This window comes from Triturus cristatus, chromosome 1_2, assembly GCF_964204655.1.
Source record: "Triturus cristatus chromosome 1_2, aTriCri1.1, whole genome shotgun sequence".
NCBI lineage: Eukaryota > Metazoa > Chordata > Amphibia > Caudata > Salamandridae > Triturus > Triturus cristatus.
The window spans coordinates 433,965,038-433,988,149 of NC_140580.1; the positions used below are offsets into that span (position 1 = coordinate 433,965,038).

At 48.3% G+C, this 23,112-nt stretch overlaps 1 protein-coding gene across 2 annotated transcripts in view; it reads left to right on the forward strand.

Annotated features, from left to right (window-relative positions):
- Positions 1–23,112, forward strand: part of TNKS2 (tankyrase 2) — a 689,601-nt gene that overhangs the window by 176,512 nt on the left and 489,977 nt on the right. For both annotated transcript variants that reach the window (XM_085605833.1, XM_085605841.1), the window contains exon 15: positions 18,770–18,935. In XM_085605833.1, coding sequence (XP_085461959.1) covers positions 18,770–18,935 — 166 coding nt within the window. The remainder of the gene's footprint in view (positions 1–18,769; positions 18,936–23,112) is intronic.

Genomic DNA, 23,112 nt, shown 5'->3' on the forward strand with positions numbered 1-23,112 from the left:
TGTATGATGCCTGCTCTCTATATAGTGTACTAAAAAGAAGTACACTGTGCAGAGAGTCCAGTGGGTCCCCAATTGGCTTACAGAGTCTAAAGTAGATAATACTAACGCACTCATTTGCGGTAGTGTGGACGAGCAGTTAGGCTTATCAGAGGTTAGTGCTATGCATTTGTTGCACTGTTTTCAAAAGCAATCCGTACATGTAATTAAAGCTTTTAAAGTTGTGCGCCTTTACGCTCCATGCAATCCTATGCAAGGAAAAGTCGGAGATGCATAAAGGTAGGTGCAGTCTGTTTTGGGGGTTTACAGTCTGGGTTCAGAGTTGTAGTGGGCCAAGATCCAAAATACTACCAGCAGTTCTTCTTGAACCGCCTGGTCCTACCGGGAGCAGGGTGCTGGTGAAGTTGGTAGCTAGCGTGCTGTGGTGAAGAGGGGCACCCAAAAACTGGTAAACAGGAGGACTTGAGGGCAAGTCTGAGAGCTCTCAAACTGGTGCGTGCATCACAAGGGGTCTTGGAGCAAGGGGGCATATCCGATTCGTCGGGGCCCAGGAAAGGGGTCTCTAGTGCAGAGTGGTTAGGTCTGCTGGGCTGGGTGCGGACAGATGCTCCTCGCGGTCAGGAAGAAACAGCTGGCAGGGTCCAAATCAAGGCAGCTGGGCCACTCACGAAGGGGTCTCGGTGATGCTGACGTTCCTCAACGGCTGACCGGTCGTGGTGCAGTGGGCATCCGGACTAGACTCTGTGTTGGTGTTTGGTGCAGGGCGTCCAGTACCCCGGGGGTCCTGGTGCCTTCGCGCTCGGTAGGGAGACGGATCTGACCCTCCATAGCACTTCTGGTCATCTGCGGCGTTGGTTGGTTTGGGGAACCGGAGGAATCTGAAAAGGCGAGTCCAGACTATCTGGCCCCCCCTCAGGGTGATGCTGACTGAATGTGGGCACACCTCCTAATTTTACTAATTTTCTTGCCTGTCTTGCCACCAAAAGTGGGAGCCGGACAGGGGCATGGGTCGCACAACAAAGGCGACCGGGCCTTTGAAGCTTCCTGCCTTGGAATGCACATTCTACGTGAAGGAGGTGGGAACACCTCCGCCCAGAGCAGGTTTTGCTCCTGGCCTGAGAGTGTGAAGACTCGCACCTTAGGTCAGAAACCTGTCTATGGTGTTTGACTGGTTTAGACCTGACAGTCAACACACTAGTAATCACAAGGTTTTCATGGGGCATATCGAAGGTGCCCTTTGGATGCATTGCTTAATAAATCTGCCAATGGCATCAGTGTGTATTTATCAAGATCAGGTGTTTGGTACCAAGCACCTCGGGCACAGTGAAACCATCATGTAACCAGGGACACTCGTAACCACGAGTGTCCAGCCCATGTACTCGTCATGGAATCCCTGTGCTCTTGTAATATCTAAGGTTTTGCTTAGATATCAACGGGACACATCCACTCACGCAGATATTCCACACATTTGTTATAGTGCCCCCTGCCTGAAGGCCTGCCGTAGGGGGTTACTTACCTATACCACATGGAGTGCTTTGCTGGCTTGGCACGCAGGGGGGTGTGCCATGTCAAATTAGTTTTTCGCTGCACCAAGACACGCAGGCTTCGATGGCAGTTTGTGTGAGCTTGGTAATTGGCCCCTTCGAGGCACAATTCTTGCTGCATCCCATAGGGTCCTCTTTATTTCCAAGGCCCTAGGTACCAGAGGTACCAGTTACTAGGGACTTTCAGGGATCCTAAAGGGGTGCCAATTGTGAATGCACACTGGTACTGGGAACTCAGTACACTTTCAGTCAAACTCGCACCAGATACCAGGCGCAAAAAGAAGGGGCACTTTCCCACAGCCATACCTTTAGCACCCCTGTAAGTCCCTAGTAAATGGCACCACTATTACTCAGGACATGGGCACTAAAGAGGGTCCCTAAGGGCTGCAACATGTATTGTGCCACCCTAAGGGACCCCTCTCCTAACTTGTGGAGACTGCCACTGTAGGCTGCATGTCTTGGTGCAGATAACAGTGCAAACACAACTTGGCAACCATCCCTGTGTACTTGGCTACAGTCACTGCATGCAGTATAGGTAAGCCAACCCTACTGCAGGCTTGCAGCCTTAAGGCAGGATGCACTATGCTACATACGTGGACATGTCTGCATGAGCAGATATGCCCCAGTGATGTCTAAATCTTTTCTTGGATGTCACAAGTGAGCAGAAAAGCCATTTTAAGTAAATGTGCTGCACACTGGTAAAAACAAGTTCCACATCTATATGATAGCATCACTGAAATCTATAGTTTTTGGTATCAAAATCCTTGTATTAATAAACCCTCACTGATTGTAGTGGTGGATTTAAAAATACATGTACCCAGAGGGCACCTTAGAGATGCCCCCGAAAACCTACCAGCCTCTAGTGTGCGGGCTGATTGGTGTAGACCAGCATGCCACCACAGATGAGCTTTTTGAACCCCTGTAGGTGAGAGCCTCCGCTCTCTGGGGGGGTGCTAGGTGGCGCGCTAGCGGAATGGCCGTCACGGAGTGAGGCTCCCGCGATTCAGTGCTAAAAATCCTTTATTTATCCTGGTTCCTGGCAGTCAATTGTTCTTCCCTTCTGGGCTCCTGAGGTCCGATGTTGCCTACTTGCCCCTCATTGGAAACGGCACGAGGCTGGAGATCGGCGGAGCGGTGAGCGGACGGCAGGCGGGCGGTACATGATGGGAGTGCAGCCGCCCGGAGCTCTTGAGGCCCTCACCGAGATGAGGGCAGCGCCCTGACTGCCGGTAAGCGGAGGAGAACTCGGCGGGGGACTGCCCCAGTGGAGGGGGCTTCGGTGTTGGGCGCCACTGTGCAGCAATTGCCCTGGGCGGCAGCGGGGGCCTGCAGGAGGTGTTTGAAGGGCAAGAACGGAGAGTGACTCCTCACAATGCTGGGGCAGCCTGGAAGCCACTGAGTGTGGGGAACATAGACTGGAGTGACCTGCTGGCCATGGCAGGATGGTCCTTACGCTCTGGTTGGAATATGGCATACCTATTGGGACAGTAGCAGCTTAATTTGCCGTCATTCACGCCTGAGACTTTTCTGATTGATTGCTTCCTAGAGGTGTCCGGTGCGCAGCAGCACAAAGTGCCTTACGTTAACACTGGGGGCTGTCGGGTCTCTCTACTCCTTGGTTGCAGGTAGAAGTGCACACTACTGGCACCTGTGACTTCTGTGTCTTGCGCCGGACTGCTTTACCCCTACAGCGGTGGGTGCCAATGCTGCAATGGGGAAGGGAGATACACGCCAACCAAACTTATCTTTTGAAGGCAGAAAGCACGTGCGGCAGCAACAGGCGGAAGCTGCGGCTGAATTGGATGCACCGCCGATGGGGTCACCGGACACTACTGGGGCTGCAGTGGAGTCGGTCCTCTCTGAGGTGCGGCAGGGTTTTGCCACCATGGCGGACAAAATGGACACATTAGCGTCGCAAATTGGAAAGTCACGAAACGCGCATAACGGAGACAGAGCACAGAATCTCAGGAGTTGAAGACACCACTACTCGGGTGCAGGGTACGACGGCGCAGTTAGACAAGCTCCTGAAAATAATTGCGGCTAAGAAAAAGGACTTAGAGGCGCGCAGTCGGAGGAATAATATTCGCGTCTTGGGTATACCAGAGAGTACCCAGACCAGCAGGCTTGAGGAATACGTTGAGAAACTGTTGGTGGCAGTAGTAGGTCCGGACTTGTTGTCACCCCACTTTATTGTGGAAAGGGCTCATCGCTCGCTCGGGCCGCGTCCTCCTCCTGGTGGCACCCCTCGGCCCATTATTGCACGCCTGTTGAATTACAGGGATAGGGATGTAGCGCTGCGGGTTGCCCGGGGAAAAAAAGGAGCTGCATTACAACGCAGTGTCCTTCGCGATGTTTCCGCATTTCACTGCGCAGGTTCCGGAAGAGCGTCGCAAGTTCACCTCTGTTAAACCGAAACTGCGACAGGCGCAAATAGACTATGCATTACTGTATCCTGCTCGTCTGCGCATCACGCATCAGGGGATACAAACATTCTGCACCAAGCCCCAACAGGCGGAGGAATTTTTAAAGCAGTCGCCTGTAAAAGGAGGATCATCGTCGGCAACCACCTCGGATGTGGAGTGATCAGAGTTGTGGTAGGAGGTTCGCAGTTGGTGAAAGGGGGTTTCCCGCCCCCTTTCCTGTCCTGGGTCCAGCTCTTGTATCGCCAGCCCACGGTCCAGATATTGATAAATGGTCACTCTTCTCGGTCGTTCACCATCTCTAGAGGTACTCGGCAGGGCTGCCCCTTATCCCCCCCTCTTATTCGCCATTGCGATAGAGCCCCTGGCCTCCCAGTACGGTTGGGAGTACTTTTCAGGGTCAGTGCTGGGCACCAAGATCCAGCACTGGGGATCTCTCCTAATAGCTGGTGAGTATTTCCGTTTTCGTTACTCGGTTGATTTTAGGTGAATATTTTAAAGTTTAGAAACTCCACACTTTGAAGACATTTCAGAAGAAGCCAGTCAATGTTACCCTATGGAAGAAAAAAGTGAGTTATCGGCTTTTGGGTAAGTACTCGACTGGCAGAGTTAAGGTCCTGGGCACAGACTCGGGGGGGGGGGGGGGGGGGGGTCTCTCAGGGTCAGGTAAGTACAGTTGTTACACCCTCGGCGGCGCAGGGGCGACCGGGTGCAGAGTGAGATAGGCCCAATGTTATCCTATGGGAGACAGGGGGGGCCTTGATTGGTGGCTGTTGACTAGCAGGCCACACGGCTGTGGGAGCTGGGCTCCTGGTCACTTGCTCAGGGCAAATGGGGAAGTAGGTCGGAGTAGAAGTTGCACTGCCAGGGCCACTCGGGCGGCTGTGTGCAGGGTGCTTTTGAGCCTTCGGGCGCTCAATGGATTTCAATGGGAAAGCTCAAGGACGAACAAAGGCTGCAAGCTCGGGGACGAAGATTCTTCAGGTGTGCTCACCACTTCGAGAGGTAAGTTGGGTAGTTGGAGGATAGGTAGGTACCCAGGAGTCGGGCACAGGGGGGCGCTGGGTGCAGGGGTGCCTTTTGGTGTTGGGAAATCTTACCCTCTGTTGATCGCGGTAGGGGGATTCCCTGGTTCTGAGGCTGCAGGCGTAGTCTGGAGCATTGAGGTGGGTCCTTGGGTGCCGGATTCGGGGTCACGGTCGCGGGGGGGACGTCCTCTGGGTCTTTCTCCACTCCACTCCAGCCCAAGCCAGGCTTGGCGGGTGCAGAGTGTGCAGGGTTCGCAGTTCCGGGCTGGTGCCAGGGGTTAGATACTTGTTTTGAGCAGAGCCACTGCTCGTGGGAGTCCCAGGTGCTCAGAGTCGCAAGGTAGCCAGGTCCTCTGGGGTTTGTGAGGTTGCTGGTCACAGGAGGTGCCGGGATTTAGCAGGAGCAGGTTCGAGGGTCGACAGGCCGGTAGGGCTGGGGCCAAAGCAGTTGGTGTCTTCCTCTTCTTTGCAGCTGCACGGCAGGTCTTCTTTCTTCTTGATCTTCTTTGCTGTTTTAGAATCTGGAATCTGAGGAAGGAAGGTTCAGGGTGCCCCTAAATACTCAATTTAGGGGCGTTTACAGGTAGGTAAAGGTCAGGGACCACTGGGTCCCTGTCCTGGGGTGGGTACACCCCCTATCCTGCCACTCTCCTGTGGAAGGGGGGCAGTGGCCTAGGCCTGATTGGGTAGGGCTCCCCATCTTCAAGATGGCGAGGGCCCGGAGATGTGCTTCACCTCGCCTCCCCCACCTGGGGTGGTGTTGGCAGAGCTGGCACATCCCCTGTCCTTACTTGGAGTTTCCGAACAGTCTTCCTGCCAGAGTGGGGGTCAGAACCGGTGGGGGCCAGTTGCTGAGTACAGCAAGTGGCCTGGAGAAGCTCACAAAGGCAGCATGCCTTTGAATCTTCCCCCTGCCCATCCTGGGGGAGGAGACCTAGCACCTCGCCCAGGATGTGCATTGTTGCAGGCCCAGGAGAGCGGGGGCTCTCCACCCAGGGGTCCAGCAACATGTCTGCTGTGTGGCAGCCTAGGCAGCCTCTCAGACAAGACGTGGATTGTAGGTTAGGTTTCAGGGGACATCTCCAAGATGCCCTCTGTAGTACATGGTACATTAAATCCCACACTGGCATCCGTGCGGGTTTAATGTGCTGAGAAGTTTGATACCAAACTTCTCAGTCTTCAGTGTTGCCATCATGGTGCTGGGGAGTTCGTGTTTGACGAGCTCCCAGCACCATATACTCTTAAATGGCAGCACTGCACTTACAGTGCCCAGGAATGGACCTGGGTACTGTAGGGGCACAGGGCTCATGCTCCTGTGCCCACACCACTGGCATAGTGCACCCAGCTAGAGGCATGACTGATGTATGCCAGGGCAGTGTAGGTTGTGGGCATGGCACACAGGGATGTGTGCCATGTCGACTCTTTGGTTTGTCTTGCACCCAGACACTCAGCCTGCAAGGGCAGTGTGTTTGTGTTCGGGTACAGGGCCTCTAAGTGTGGCAGAACAAGTGCTTCAGCCCCTAGAGGCCTTCTCTGGTCACAAGGCCCTGGGTACCTAGGGTACCATTTACCAGGGGCTGACATGTGGCCAGGGTTTGCCAATTTGGGTTTTAGATTTTAGGGAAGGAACATAGGCCCTGGGCACCTGATTGGCAGGAGTCCAGGGCACACTCAGTCAAAGTACATTCAGCAATTCAGCGAAAAGTGGTGGCATACCATGAAAGAAAGATGGTACTTCCTCACACTGTGCCACCCTTGATATGTGAATAAGGCTTCCCCAGACAGGGGAAATGCCAACCCCCTGCCCTGGGCCCATTTGACACCAGGACAGGCGGGAAATTAGACTTGCATGGAGGCGTGCTTCACTGCCAGGCCAGACACACCCCTATGGTGATCTGCCTGATGTACCCCTTTAGGACAATTCCACCATCTTGGTGATGGCAGAATTAGGAACTCTAGGACAGGGTTATGTCTACTTCCCACAGTAAGTGGCCATTTAAGGGGTGTAGTTACCCCAAGTATAAGTAGTCAATTGGCCACCACCCTTTACTCTCCCTAACTCCCCTTAATTTAGTATTTATGGGAGCCCCTGGCACCAGAAAAGTAGATTCTAGTGACCTAAGGAGGACACTGGAGAGCCGTGAAAAGCAAAAACTGAGGAGCAGCAACTGACCTGGCGCCAACCCTGCTGGCCTGCTTGCTGTCCCCAACAGTTGCACTAAAGATGACTCATTCTGCATCTGCTTTGCCTCAAAGCCTGGGAGGACTGCTAGTACTTCAAGAAGCAACCAGGATCTCATGTGGACTAGCGGAGCTGCAACCCTGCAGGCACCCAAGAACTGCGTGAACTCCGGATCTCCAAAAACCTGACACTAGAAAGCACCACTGCACCCGTGCCCCCCTGCCCGAGTCGAAGTGTGCCAATGGTGCCAGTGAGGTCCTGAGACCCTCGAGTCAAACCCCAGATTGGGTTTACCCAGACTGGTGTCCTAGTCGCCGCCTGCAGCCTCTTTGTGTGCAGGCGCCCTCTATCGCAAGTATCTCCTGCAATGAAAACCAGACGCCTCAAAACACCACTGCACCCCCAAGCCCTACATCTCGAAGGGAAGTAGACCAAAGGTGACCCTACGTGCTAGAGCATCGTGAGGCCTGAGTCCCTCCTGTTCGTTCAGCCGGACTGACCCCTCCGTCCCTATGAACAGCCTCTTTGTCCCAGGAACGTTTCTCTTTGAAATCAACGTGGCACTCAATGCCGAAATGCACCTCTGCACCGAGATGTCCCCGAGCCTCTTGAGGTGACCTGTTGGTGCTGCCTTGGACTTTGCCCCGTACTTACCTTAACTCCAGAAGATTGGTCCTGTAAGTTGCTGCTAAGTACCGTATGCAGTATATGTATTTTTTCCTCATAGGATAACATTCCAACAGAAGAGACGATGCAAATATATTTAGCAGTTTTGAAGAAAACCGGTATCTTAAAAAGTACTTACCCAATAACCGATGGCACAAATGATATAAAAATGTTATTTTTCTACATTGTTGTGGATCTCCTTATTGTGGGGGCGTGTTTGTGCGCGCGTGTGTGAATGAATCATTTATTGGCTACGTGCATGTAACAAATATCTAAATTTCCTTCTTTATAAGCCTAATACTGCTCGACCACACTACCACAAAAAGAGCACTTTGGAATTGTTAAAGGAAGCCCTGCTCACTAGTAAGTGATACCTGGACTGTCTACACAATATACCTCTTTTTGGTATGTTCTATAAAGAACCATTTTCCTACAAATACTCCAACCCTGGACTTCAGTTTAACTTGTGGACTAGCGTGGGGATCCCATATTCTGCCAGAGAAATCTTGGGATACTGGCTGGATGTTTCTGCTCCCATCTTTATACTAAACTTGCAGTATTCCAACAGATCAGAGACAGATTTGGGGCATTACCAGCCTTTTTGCTTATTCCAGTTAGACTAGTCCAGCCAAATTCTTACAAAATGCTAGCGGGCAGTTGGGATTTAAGTGGGAGTCTTCTGACTGTAGGGGCCCAAAACAAGGGTATAAACAAAAAGGGTGGTTGTCCACATAATTATCTGTTAACCTGTGGGGATATTCCTTCTAATTATCAATGGACCAAAAAAGGGCAATTGAAACTCCCTAAGTTTCAAAGGGCCATTCGTTCTCCTCTCTTGCACACTTTAAAGTCTGAAGCACTACAAAGGATTTCTGTAGTGTCCAGGAGGTGACCTGCAATTAACATGTGCTGTCTTGGCTCTGTTCAACCATCCATTTTAGATAACATATGAATGTAGCACATTCAGAACTGATTTCATTACAAGACCGGAGGCTGCATTATGTAATAACTTTTATTGCTGCCCAAGACATGCAGCCCTTTAAAGTGTTACAATTACATCACAAATAAAAACTTTCCAGACAGCATAACAAAGGGCCATGGTAACCGATTTATCTTCCTCTTTTATTTGCTGCTCACTGGACAGTTAAGTATAACCTCTTCCGATCTCCTATACTTGTCTTTTGAGTAATTTATAAAAACTAACCTACTTTTTTTCAGATTCTTTGGAAGGTAGGTTAGTGTTACGATGCGTCTTCTAAGGTATGTTATGTCACTGACCTGTATAACCATCTTGGTATATTCCCCCGTATCACCCCTATTGTGAATGGTTTGTTCCAAGTCCCTGAAGGGGACCTTAGAATGTTGGTGACACAGAAGGAATGCTGGTGGAGAGAGGAGTCAGGAATAAAGGATTCTACACTTACCTTCTGGAGTCTTCGTCTTTGTATCCCTGGCGACGATCTGTGTAAGGGGACAGATGTACCCTGCTCCTCCTCTTCTGCTAGCCACTCCACCAGCTGTTCATGCAGAAGAAATACGTCGTTATCTGGTGAGGTGTCTCTTCTCATCGCTATATTGTGACTTTAAGTCGTATCCTGTGCCTGGGAATTCTTCAATGCGATGGTGATCTTCACTGCGATGAAGTATCTGCTTGCTACCGTCTTTGAGGATTTCAGCTAATCTGCACAGGCCTTTAGCGATGCAGTGGTTGGTGTGAGGCAATATGAGGCAAAGTATCCGTCATTCATGACGTCTGTCAGAAGTTTGTCGTCTGGCTCTGGTATTGGGCATCGTTCCGGTGGTTGATTGTGAGCAATCTCGTCATTCCTCATCTCCGGACGGACTATCTTCGGTTCCTGTCAGGAAAGCTTCTGATGCTTCTTCGCTTGGAACTTGCCTCAGCGAGTGCTTCCTGCGCACCAGCCGCTGCGAGACACAACGCCTCCGAGTGTCAGCGCTCTGTTGCTAGGTTTCGCCTCAGTGAGCGTTTCCTGTACACCAGCTGCTGTTGGCAGGACGCCACCGACGCTTCTGAACTTCGCCCAGTGAGTGCTTCCTGCGCATCAGCTGCTGTGGTCCGAAGGTCGGGAAGGTAATTCTTCATATTTTCGGAGATACGCACTCCATAGCGTGTCAAGTTAATTTTTCGGTGACACGCACACCATTATAGACTGTCAGAAAAGTTTGTTTTAACAGCATTTTAGGTAATTTTCGCCTCTGACACTTCACTCGATCTGCAGTTGAATTTTCACCTCAGTATTTCTTCACATGTCATGCGGAGATACGCACTCCATAGCGTGTCAGGTTAATTTTTATCGGTGACACGCACACCGTTATAGACTGTCAAAATTTATTTCAGCAGCATCTCAGGTAATTTTCGCCTCTGACACTTCACCGATCTGCAGTTGAATTTTCACCTCACTAGTGCTCATGCGCACCTGCTGGGGGGCCAAAAGTGATGAGGTATTTCTATGAGCAGCGCACTCCTCAGCGTGTCGGCTGATGTTATCGGTGACACGCACACCTTAAGTTAATGCAATTTTCTTCAAGTTGAGTATTAATATAGCTTAATTTCACTAATTGTAGGGCGTTCCACCTCACATATAACTCCTGGTTGTATGAGTTGGCAGTAATATTTGTAAGGCTACAGTATACACACTCTTATGATTTGACTCGCCACTATTATCTGTTCTTAATGTTCAAGATATCACTTAAGCTTGTATGTGTATCGTTTACACTTGACGATTGTGTGCTGTTCAATTTTAACCTATATATATGTATTTAAGGCACAAGATCGGTTATGCTCATTTAAAACTCATTTAAGCATTATTGTGTACAACGCAATTGTCTTTCTCATCATTTAGGTGTACCTTACAAATTACAGCTAGTACATTGCTATCTCTTCCATTATGGCAGCTGCAAGCATGTTGCAACCAGCGCCATTCCTGAATGAAATTGGAGAACCTACTATTCCATGGGAAGATTGGGAGAAGGTATTTGAGTCATATCTGGTAGCAATAGGAGGGGAAAAATTCAGTGCTTTCAGAAAACAGCACATATTACTACACAACTTGGGTTCAAGTGGAAGGAAAATATTTGAATCCCTACCGGAACCTGAGGTAGAGGAAGATGATGAAGATGCCTATGAAACATCGTTGTCTAAGTTGCGAAATCACTTTGGGGACAAAATTAATATAGTCTTGGAGAGGCACAAATCTTTCAGTAGGGGACAGGGCAAGCAAGAGAATGTGTCCACTTATATTGCTTTTCTCAGAGGTCTCAGCAAACTTTGTGCTTTCAATGATCTAAGTGACTCGTTAATCAGAGACCAATTGGTACGCTGTACTAACAGTAAAGAAATACAGAGGAAATTGTTGGAGAAACAACCAGATCTTCTGCAAGCAATTAAAATTGCAAAATCAATTGAACATACAGCAATTTGTATAAAAGATTAATTCATCAGTCTAGTGATAGGATATCAGAGATAGCCAATCTAGATGAAGAATCAGACGTGTACAAGATTAAAAACGAACCATCCAAAGAGAATGACAATTGGCGTACTCAGACAGCAAACTCGGAGAATTCTAAACTTAAATGCTATCGTTGCGTAAGCAACAATCATTTGGCGAATGATCTCAACTGTCAAGCCAGACACGCTTGGTGTAGAAAATGCAACAAGAAAGGGCATCTAGCAATGGTTTGTGGGTGCTTCCCGAAGAAGAAGGGGGGGATGTCAAGTCATTGAAGATAGAACGCAGGTTAAGAAAATTGTTTTACAAGTTAATGAGGTTACAATTCAGGAGCAGCAAGGCTACCCTGTATGTGATGTTTCTTTTGATGGGAAAAGTGTCAAAATGTTTGCAGACTCGTGCTCGCCTTTCACTCTGGTGAACTTCTCAGATTTCCAATCTGTCTTAGGAAGAGGGCAGGACAAACTGGAAAAGCAGACATAGCCCCCAGTGGCTATAACAAAGACCCCATACCTATGAAAGGAATGTTTAAATCTCTTATTTCTTTCAAAGGCCGTGGGACGGTAGGGAAGTTTACGTTGTAGAGAATGGGTCAAACTTATTAGGATGGCAACATCAAAGAGAGCTGGGAATTAAGTTAGACCCGAATAACCCAGAACAAGTGTTGGTGATAAATCCTTCAAGTTTAAGCGAACACATTGCAAGTGAATTTCCAGAAGTCTTTTCAGAGAACTTAGGTTTGCTTAAAGAATTTCAACACAAGATTCAATTGAAACAAAATGCTAAACCAGTAGTCCACAAAACTAGACCTATTCCACATCTTATGTGGGAACCGCTGAGAAAAGAGCTAGACAGGTTGGAGAAACTTAACATCATTCAACCTGTTGACTGTTCTGAGTGGGTCGCCCCCATTGTTATTGCTAAGAAGGGTCATAGTCCAGACCTTCGCATGTGCATTGATTTACGGGATCTAAATAATAACATACTGGTAGAGAGACATCCTTTAACCCGCATCCACGAGATGTTAAGCACCATGGGTGAAGCGATTTGTTTCAGCGTTCTGGATCTCTCCATGGCGTACCGTCAAGTGGAGTTACATCCGGACTCTAAGAAACTCACTGCCTTCACCACACCCATGGACACCTTCATGTTCTGCAGCATGCCGTTCGGATTGGCCTCTGCGGCAGGGGTATTTCAGAGAATTATGCAACATATTTTAAAAGGGGTGCCAAACGCTTTGCTTTCAGGATGATATCCTAATTTATGGTGCCAATGTGGAAGAACACACCATTTTAAGACAAGTCCACTTAGGTAAGCCTATCAACCTAGGCTACACTTTTGACTTTTTTACCCCGTAACAGGTAGTTCACTGACACCCTCCTAATGTATGGTTGGGTTCTCTTTCCCTCTCCTTTCACTACTTTTTTCCCGATTTATTTCAAACTCTATCGAGTTCTTTTCACATTGTCACCGCGCCCGCATTCATGGAGCGAATGGACAATAATTATCCACTTAATACTATCCCTGTGTACAATCAGACTGACCCAACCTCCGATTGCCTCACAACGCTCAAGTATAACCTTATTTTTTTATTTAAAAATACCTCATCTCGTTAACTCGTTTTTCCCGGCAATACGCGCTGCTCCACCGGCTTTCCCCAAGGTGACCCGCTCACAAAAATGAGCGGTGTCAACGTCACCGACCCCCTCCCCTTGGGACCCGCAAAGCCCAAATTAGAGCCTGTGAGAGGGGCTATTTCGGCTCATGCTGTGCGTCTCCATGGCAACACATAGCACAGAGCCACCGGACAAGCTGAGCACTTTTAAGGACTTTTAAAAGAATTAAAGTCCTTGGTAAGACTGTAATAAATATTTATACATTTCTAACACAAGGAATTTAATTACAAACCTTAGGGACAATAACCAGTCCATACAAAAAAAAAGGGAAATGTCTCAAAATAATATAGAGGCTACTAGCGAGACACCCCTTACAGAGAACTCTCTTATGAGTCTCTTTGAGAGACAGTTAAAATCATCTTTAAAGGAAGCGGAAGAAGCAGATCTTATTAAAAGGAAAAGGGACGTCCCTGAAGATGACAAGATAGCTTCTTCAGAGGAGGAGGATCCACTCCCTAAAAAAGGCGGTAAGGTCTTAAAGTCGAAACATCTTGAACCTTTGCGCTACAAGTGATCAGGTCCTATCCATTGGTAGCCTTTGCGCTACAAATGAACCAGGTTTCCCGAGCGGCACACAGAGAATGATCGACCTTCATGGCGCAAAGAGTGCAGGTGTCCCTCGCGGCACACAGACCAGGAGTCGTTCGTGGCACAAGAGACATCATTCCCTTTGACGATGATGACTATTTGTCCCCAATTGATGACATTGAGGAGGCTGATAAGTACGTTTTCGATCCTTTTGAAAAATGTGATGATCTACTCGATAAGGACTTAGATCAACCCACCACCTCCAAGTCCATTAAGGACCCATCAGGAATGGAGATGTTAACCTCTCAAAATTCACCCATCCTAGAGGATCTGACTGATGGCCCCTAGACTACGTAGCAACATTTATTAAGGTTTGGATCAGGAAACCCCTTGAGAGGGACTCACGAAAGCTAATGAGGTCCGAATATCCTAGACCCTTCTTAGACAACAAGGCAGGCGTGACCCCCTACCTAGATCCAGAGTTATTGACCTTCCTTTTCAAAACTGGAAGTGATCCTCGTAAAGGACTTGAACACTGCCTTAAGCAGAGTCAAGATAAGTTACTGGACACGTTAGGCCCTCTTGCCAGAATTCTAGACCTTGCTGAAGAGTCCTCCATGAATGGTACTCCAGTTGACACTGAGCTCCTAAGAGGATGGAGTCAACATGCCCTATGCCTCCTCGGCAATGCAAATGCTAGTCTTGCGTCCGAAAGGCGAAGGGGCATTCTAATGCGAATGAACCCCAAATTAGGGGACCTGGCTAATAAAGACATTGAGGGAGACCCGAATGGGCTACTCTTCGGCGAGTCCTTTATTAAGATACTTAGCAAATAAGTTTCCACCTTCTCTGCATTCAATAAGGCCCAAAGTAATATGAGACAAATGTTCGAGGGTAGATTTTTTGGAAGGGGTGACCGGGCAGGACCGGCAGCCTGCCGAGGATACAACAGGTCCTCCTGCTATCAACAGACCCATCGTGGCTATGGAAGATACTTCTCGGGGAACAATTCTTTCTTCCCTCAGAGGGGCCGCAGCTACCGCACTCGAGGAGGTGGAAACAACCAATGAAGATTCCAAGGTCAAGGAAATCAAGGTAAGGACACTTCCTTTTGGTTCTTCCCTCCCAAGGGTAGGGGGAAGGCTCGCTACTTTCAGCCAAATTTGGTTATCAATAACGAACGATGCCTAGGTACTGGAAACTGTAAAAGGTTTCAAAATAGACTTCATTACTATTCCTTACCAGACCTCACTTCCCAGAGAACTTACTCTAGGCCAAGAACAATCCGCGCTGGTCGACGAAGAGGTACGTCAAATGCTAGCCAAAGGGGCAATTTACATTGTCTCAAACACTGGCCCCGGTTTTGTGAGTACAATTTTTCTCGTGAAGAAAAAAGACCAGGGTTGGCGTCCCGTAATAAATCTAAAGCTTCTGACCTCTTTTCTTGTGTACAGACACTTCAAGATGGAAGGTATCCATCTTCTCAGGGACATCCTCCAGGAGAAAGATTGGCTCATAAAGCTAGATCTCAAGGACGCATATTTTACAATCCCTATGGATACGGAATCTCAAATATCTAAGGTTTTTATGGAGGGGCGTAACCTACCAATTTCTTTGTCTTCCCTTCGGTCTCTCCTCGGCACCTTGGTGTTTCACCAAGATCCTGAGACCTGTTGTGGCCTCCATAAGGAGAAGAGGAGCCTGATTGATTATCTACCTGGACGATATCTTACTGATGTCTCAAAGCCAGGAGGAACTACTAATCCACATGAAATGGACTGTGGACCTTCAAGAGAGTTTAGGATTCATCATCAACATAGAAAAAATCTGTCATGACTCCTTCACAAAATCTGGAGTTCCTAGGTTTTCAAGTAAACACATCTTCAGCCTTGTTGCAACTTCCTCTAAAAGAATTATCAAAGATAAAGAAGGAAGTTTCTTATGTTTTATCCAATGACTTGGTGAGCTTGAGAGAACTAGCAAGAGTAGTAGGACTCTTATCCTCATCCATTCAAGCGATTTCACCAGGACCCCTTCACTACAAAGCTTTACAGAGACTAAAATCCTCGGGGCTGAAGAAAGGTCTTTGGTACTCGGACTACATTCCCCTGTCTCCGGAGGCTCGAGACGACCTCCTTTGGTGGCAGAACAACCTAGACAGTTGGAATGGGGAAAGCGATATTCGGAAATACTCCGGATCACATCTTGGAATCCGACGCGAGAAATTTAGGCTGGGGGGCCAGATTAGGAATGTTAGAAATAGGTGGGAAATGGTCCCAAGAGGAACTTACTTTACATATAAATTGTTTAGAGATGATGGTGAGCTTGAACGCCCTAATGAGTTTCAAATCAACTCTGAAAAACAGTGTAGTCCTGATCAAACTGGACACTTTTACGGCCGTCTCTTACATAAACCATTTGGGAGGAGCAAGATTAAGGATTCTGGCAGATCTAGCCAAGAAGATCTGGTACTTTTGCTGGAGTCAGAAAATAATTCTCAGAGTAGAATTCATTCCAGGCCATCCAAACACAAGGGCGGATTTGAATTCAAGATTCCTGAGAGACTCGAGCGATTGGAAACTGAATCCTTTAGTCTTCCAGAGAATTCAATACCTATGGGGCCCATTCGAATTAGATCTTTTCGCCAGCAGACTGACCTTCCAGATAGATTGATTTTTCAACTGGAGACCAGACCCCTTAGCAATTGCGGTGGATGCACTTCTCCAACCTTGGAACATACTGAGTTGTTATGCCTTTCCTCCTTTCGCTCTAATACAGAGTTCTTTTAAAAGTTCGAACGGAGCGTTGCCGCATTATTCTAATTACTCCCTTTTGGAATTCCCAAATTTGGTTCCCAGGTGTGATGGAATTTGCGATGGAGGTTCCACGTCTTATTCCAGTGAGTTTAGATCTCCTTCAGGGTCCAGAAGGAGAAATACATCCTCTTCTTTGAGAAGGAAACCCTAACCCTCTTGCCTGGAAGATTTCAGGGGTTCAAGAAGATACTTAGGCCTTTCAGGAGAGGCTATAAGCCTATTGGATGAGTCATGGGCTCCGGGAACAAGGAGAGATCAACCGGTGCATGGAAAAAATGGTGTAGTTGGTGCCTGGAATGGGATATGGATCCCGTGGAAGCACCTGTAGTAGAAGTAGCAATCTTCTTAGCGGACCTTTTTAATTCAGGACTATGTTATAGAACAGTGAATTGTTTTACAGATCAGCAATTTCTGCTGGGCATTCTTTGTTAAATGACTTTTCTATTGGTACCGATCCCTTAATTCGTAGAGTGATGAAGGGAATAAGACTTTAAGGTCCCCCTAAACTAAATATAATTCCTTATGGAACGTAAACCTTATTTTTGGTCTTTTTTCATCCAGGCAAGATAACTGTTTCCTTACAAGGAAACAGTTATCCATTAAACTAGCTACATTACTTTGTCTTGTATCTTTTAGAAGAGTGTCTGATGTTAAGGCGTTCGAGATGTGCAACAGGATTTATTCCCCGGATGGAGTGTTGTTCGAAATATGGAAAAGGACCAAGACCATGTCTGAGAACATTTTCTAACCTTATTTTTTAGATTTTCCCCAAACTGTGTGGTTAATTGCATGAAAGTATATGAACAGAAAATGAGTATTTTTAGACCTAGAAATGAAAACCAATTACTATTTTCTTTTGTTCAACCCTATAAGGCAGTCTCTTATGCTACAATTTCGAGATGGGTCAGAACAGTGATGTTTGAAGCGGGGATAGATTTATCCAAGTTTGGCGCACTCTCTTACTGTGGTGCGATGGCCTGTAAAGTATTTTGGGGTGAAGGATCCCTTTCTGGTATTCTTAAAGCAGCAGATTGGTCAAATGCTTCAACTTTTGTTAAATTTGATCTTAAACCTGTAGAACGTGTAAGTAATATTGCATTGAAAAGCTTTAAACTTGCATAATGTAACCTCCGGTCTTGTAATGAAATGACGATTCTCCAATTATCATACAGAGAGAATCTTGATTTCATTAACGGAGGCTGACATTATCCTTCCCACCACTCCCTGGTGGATGGTTTGTTAAGGAATGTTTTTATTATTAAATGTTTATTCTTGTTGTTAATTCCTTTTTGTCTTTAGTCTTTAATCTATTGGTCTTATCCGGGAACAAGTATTACTTATCCCCCTTTTTCCTTTCAGATTCGGCTTCCATGTAAGGTTTCATAATACCGTTTAATATGGAAGAAGTTGAACCTACAGTTACTTTACCCTCGCAGCTCTAGGAGGAAGATAATAGGTTACCATGGCACTTTGTTATGCTGTCTGAAATGTTTTTATTTGTGATGTAATTGATGCACTTTAAAGGGCTGCATGTCTTGGACAGCAATAAACGTTATTGCATAATGTCAGCCTCTGTTGTCTTTAATGAAATCAAGATTCTTTCTGTATGATAATTGGAGAATCGTCATTCTAGTGTGGCAATGACCGCATGAATCATACACTCCATCCACATCCTTTGATTACGCAGATATGTTTACACGTGACATCCGCGTTCAACATAGATTGGTGGGGGAATGACCAGATTTCAGAGGACTGGTAGACTAATTTGAAAAAGGTGGGATAGCCAGTAGGTGATTCTCCCTAGCATACAGGTAAGAAGGCTTTCCTTGCCATTATAAAATGCATCACTGCCACCACCGTTGGTCTTCTATAGCCCTGCAAACTGACAGTAGTCATTCTGAATGAGGAGGGTGCATCTGGGGTGTCCCTCCAGACCACCGAGCCCTGCTCTTGGGCTAGATCAGTACCTCCCTTGCACACTTGTGATGGTTGTGTGCTCTGAAGCCATTGTTAAAAACCTACAGCTTGCTGTGATGAATTCAAGGCACAGGCACACGCTGTTGGAGGGCACGAGAAAGGTCTATACCATCCAGCCTACCGTCAACAGGAAGTATCTTACAAGAAAATTAGAAATACATTGGAAAGACATTTAGAAAGAAAAGCTAAAACCATCACTTGCAGTACAATGCAAGATTGGTTTGTGGTATGCCATTCAGTCTATTACAAACTTTATTCAACTTTTTGGGTAAAAGCCAAAGAGAAGGTCAATTTTTTTTTTTTGGATGGAGGGATTGTGTGAGAGATGGAGAAAGAGTTTTATGGACTTGTAGTTTTCTTGTCATATTCTTTTAGCGGTGAACCGATGCAAGAATTTCATTCATGTGTGATAAACAAAACTTCAATTGTAATAGTTTGTAATTCTGTATTCTATTTTCATTCTAGGGGTCTTGTCCCTTTACACAATGCATGTTCCTATGGCCACTATGAAGTAACGGAAATGCTAGTCAAGCATGGCGCCGTTGTAAATGTTTCTGATTTATGGAAGTTCACACCATTGCATGAAGCCGCAGCGAAAGGAAAATATGAAATATGCAGGCTTCTCTTAAAGGTATGCAAAATATATTATGAATATTACATACAGTTCATGCCTGTTCATTTGCAAAATTAAATTGTATGGATAGTCTTAATCATATAGCTGCTGCTTATGATCTAGACACAAAAAAATAATTACGTCTGTGAACCTACAGCTCGTTTCTTCTCTAGTTTTGGATCTTTTTTTTTTTTTTTTTTTTTCTCATTTTTTATTAAATATAAAACACACTCAAGGCAATGAGAGTCCGAAATAGCAGCGTGCTCTTCCCAGGACGGGGAATAACATACAGTGTCCAAAGCAGTATTTGTCCGGAAGCGGTAGAGGGGGGCAACGGGAAAACAAAGCATGGAACACACCTCACACCCTCCAGCAGAATGCGTGGCTAGGGGGTCAAAGCAATATCGACCTCTAATGGCAGAGGCGGGGTGCAGATACGGCCTTGATATAAATTCCATGGACCCCATACCCTAGTCCATTTCTCTGGCTTGCCTCTCGGCACATACACCGTCTTTTCCCTAAACATACACCAGTCCATATTCTCCTTCCATACCTCTATCGTGGGCGGCCTCGGGGAGCCCCATAACTGTGCAATGTTACGCTTAGCCACCATGTACCCCCAGGTCACCCACTGCGTCTGTGCCGCAGTACAATCATTCGGTTCCCAGACATTCAACAAACACCTCCTAGCCTCTGGCAACAGGGCAACGCGCGTGACCTCCTCCATAACGGTGTGGACACCGTTCCAAAATCACACCACCTCCGAACATTCCCACAAGATATGAAGAAAGATGCCCGGCAGGCCACATCCACGCTTACACAGTCCATCCATCGAATAACCCATACGCAGCAATCCGGGCCCCGTGACATACACTCTATGAAGGATCTTCAGCTGTACAAACTGTAAGCGGGCCGGGATCGCCACCTCCTTCGGGGAGGCCACCGCCGATACCCAGTCCTCTTCATCCAGTTCCAAGCCATCGCCCGTCCATGCCTCCCTCAGACGGAGCAGCAAGTCCGCACGATCATTAATGAGTTTCTTATAAATCAGGGAAATAGTGCTGTCGGGCACGTAGCCATCCAACACTCTATCCTCCAGTGGGGAATACTCGGGGATAGCAGCAGCGTCCGGAAAAACCGAACACAGCGCATGGTAGACTTGAGCATACCGGAAGTACTCTATCGTTTAATTTATATTCAATTTTGAGCATTTCAAACGTTTTGAAAGATCCCTTCGCCCACAGATCACCCACCTTACATATACCAATCATAACCCATTTCTCGAAGCCTTTCGATCTCCACAAACAGCCCAACTGCCCAGAGGCATACAACGGCGTCGCCCGAGTCAATCGATCCCTCCACCCCATCGCAGCATTCGCCGCGTGCCACACACGTACCGCCACCCGCGTGGGTTCCGTCAACCGCGTGTCCGGGGTCACCGAGTACAGCGCCCTATTATAGTCCCCACCCGGGAGCAGGAATTTATCCATCTCGAAGGCCGGGTTTAAGGCAGGACCATATATCCCGTGGTTCACCGCCGCCAATTGAGACGCCCAATAGTATCATTTAATATCGGGGAGGGCGACCCCCCCCCCCCCCATCGTACCAAGGGAGCGTCAACTTGGCGAGAGCAATCCGCGGCCGCCCGTCCCAAAACAGTTGGCGCTGAAGACCCTCCACCTCCCGGAAATAACGGGCCGGCACGACATCAAGAGTATTTTGCAAAGCGTACAAAAAGCGAGGCAGCGACATTTTAAACAATGCCGCCCGTCCGAGGGGCGAAAGCGGTAGTCGTCGCCATCTCGCGACGTTGGCCTTCAATCGCTGGAGGGGAGGGAGAAGGTTTCGCTCATAGCGGACCGCGGGATCCAGTGAGATAAAGATTCCCAAATATTTGAACCCCAGGGTAGCAATCTGAACAGGGCAATCCCGCGGCAGGAGGGGGGCATCCCCCGAGAGGACGTAGACGCACGACTTGGCCCAGTTGATGACCAGGCCGGAGTTGCGGCCAAAGGAATTCAGTACGTCCACCAATACAATTAGCGACTGTCGGGGAGAAGTGAGATACAGAAGGATGTCATCCGCGTAAAGGGAGACACGGTCTTCGAACTCCGGCGTCCATCTAATGCCTCGCAACGACGGCTCCCAACGCAACCAGGCGGCGAGAGGCTCCAAAGAAAGTGCAAAGAGAAGGGGTGATAACGGACATCCCTGCCGCGTACCTCTCCCCAGTGCGAAGGGAGCCGACACCCTACCATTTACCACCACCTGAGCCAGTGGGTCAGCGTATAGTAATTTTACCCAACCAATAAACTCCGGGCCGAACCCAAATTTCGCCAACACGGCCCAAATATATGGCCACTCCAAAGTGTCGAACGCCATAGTAGCATCTAAAGATGCCAAGATGGCCGGCTCACGTATAAATTCCGCTCTAGCAAGCACGCCGTGCAACCGCCTCCAATTTAGAGCGGTATTCCGATGGGGTATAAAACCGGACTGATCCTGATGAATCAAGTCGCCCACGACCCGAACCAGTCGGTTAGCCAACACCTTAGCCAGAATTTTGGGTTCTGCGTTCAACAGCGAAATGGGCCTATAGGAAGCGCAGCGATCTCGCGGCTTCCCCTCTTTGTGTATCACAACTATGGTGGCGAGGCGTTGGTCAGGGGGGAGGAAGCCCGCCGCACGTGCCGCCAAAAACATGTCTCGAAGATACGGCGCTATCTTATCAGGACGCAACTTATATAGTTCGATGGGAAGACCATTAGGACCCACCGCTTTACCCGATGCAATCGAGCGAGTGGCCAGAGCGATCTCATCTGACGACAACTTCGCCTCCATCAATACTGCATCAACCTCCGATAGGGTTGGCAATGCAATGTCTCTAAGCAACCGATGAGAATCCTCCTCCGAACGCACAGAAACCGGAGAGTATACCCCGCGGAAATGAGCCGCGAAGCAGTCAACGATCTCAACCGGGTCAGTCACACGCACTCCATCCCTCCTCTCCACGACGGGCACCACCCTGCTAGCTCTCTCCTTCTTATCCAACCAAGCAATCAGCTTTCCAGCCTTATCCCCCACATCATACAGTCGCCCTTGCTGCTCTCTACTCATCCCTTTAGCAGCTTCCGTGACTAGCGCTCTATAATCTGATTGTTTGAGGCTGAGAACGTGCAATTTCTCATCAGTAACTCCACGCTCCAAGTCCTCCTCCATTTCAGCTTCCAGGCGAACCACCTCTGCTCTCTCGCACCTCTTGGTATGGGAGATAAGGGACAAGGCCTGCCCAGCCACTTTATAAGCCTCCCATAGGGAGACGGCCGACGACACCGACCCCACATTATCAGTGAAGTAGTGATCAGTGGACTTGACCAGCTCCGCGCGGATCTTAGGGTTACGAAGATACCAGGGGCTAATGGGTGCCACTCTCCCCTCTGCCCCAGGGACAACCCTCAGTTGCAACCATATAGGGGAATGGTCAGAAATACCTCGGGCTAAATGACGCACCTCCCCAATCATCCCAGCTTGGATCGCCGGCATAAGCATGTAGTCAAGTCTCGAGAGACTCCCATGGGCCCCCGAGTGAAAGGTATATTGCGCCTGTCCCGGGTGCATCAATCTCCAGCAATCTACAAGTCCCAAAGTGTCCAAGAAACCCCCCAACCAGGCCTGAGCCCTAGGGAGATCCCTGGGGGGGTGACGGTCCTCCAACCCGGAGACAACGGCATTAAAGTCACCACCCAACACCAGAACCCCCCCAGGGAGTCCCAGGACCAAACGCCCCAGATCAGCAAATGTAGCAGTCTGTAACCCCGGAGGCACATACACAGCCACGAGCGAAATAGTCCTGCCCTCCCATCTCCCCACCAGTGCCACATATCGCCCCCTATCATCGTGAAGCACCTCGTCCACTTCCAACGGGAGAGAGGCCCTAACCAGAATGCCCACTCCCCTAGAGCCAGAAGTGAAACCAGAGTGAGCGGCAAGGCGATAGCCCCTCCTATTTAGGGCCTGGAAGGAGTTCCCAATCAAATGTGTCTCCTGCAGGAAAACAATGTCGGGCGAAATCCGCTTCAAGAACTGCAACACCACCCTGCGCTTGATCCTGTCCCCCAGTCCATTCACATTCCACGAAAGGATTCTCAATCCCCTACCCCCCATCCCACTCCCGCACATGATACCCACATCCCGG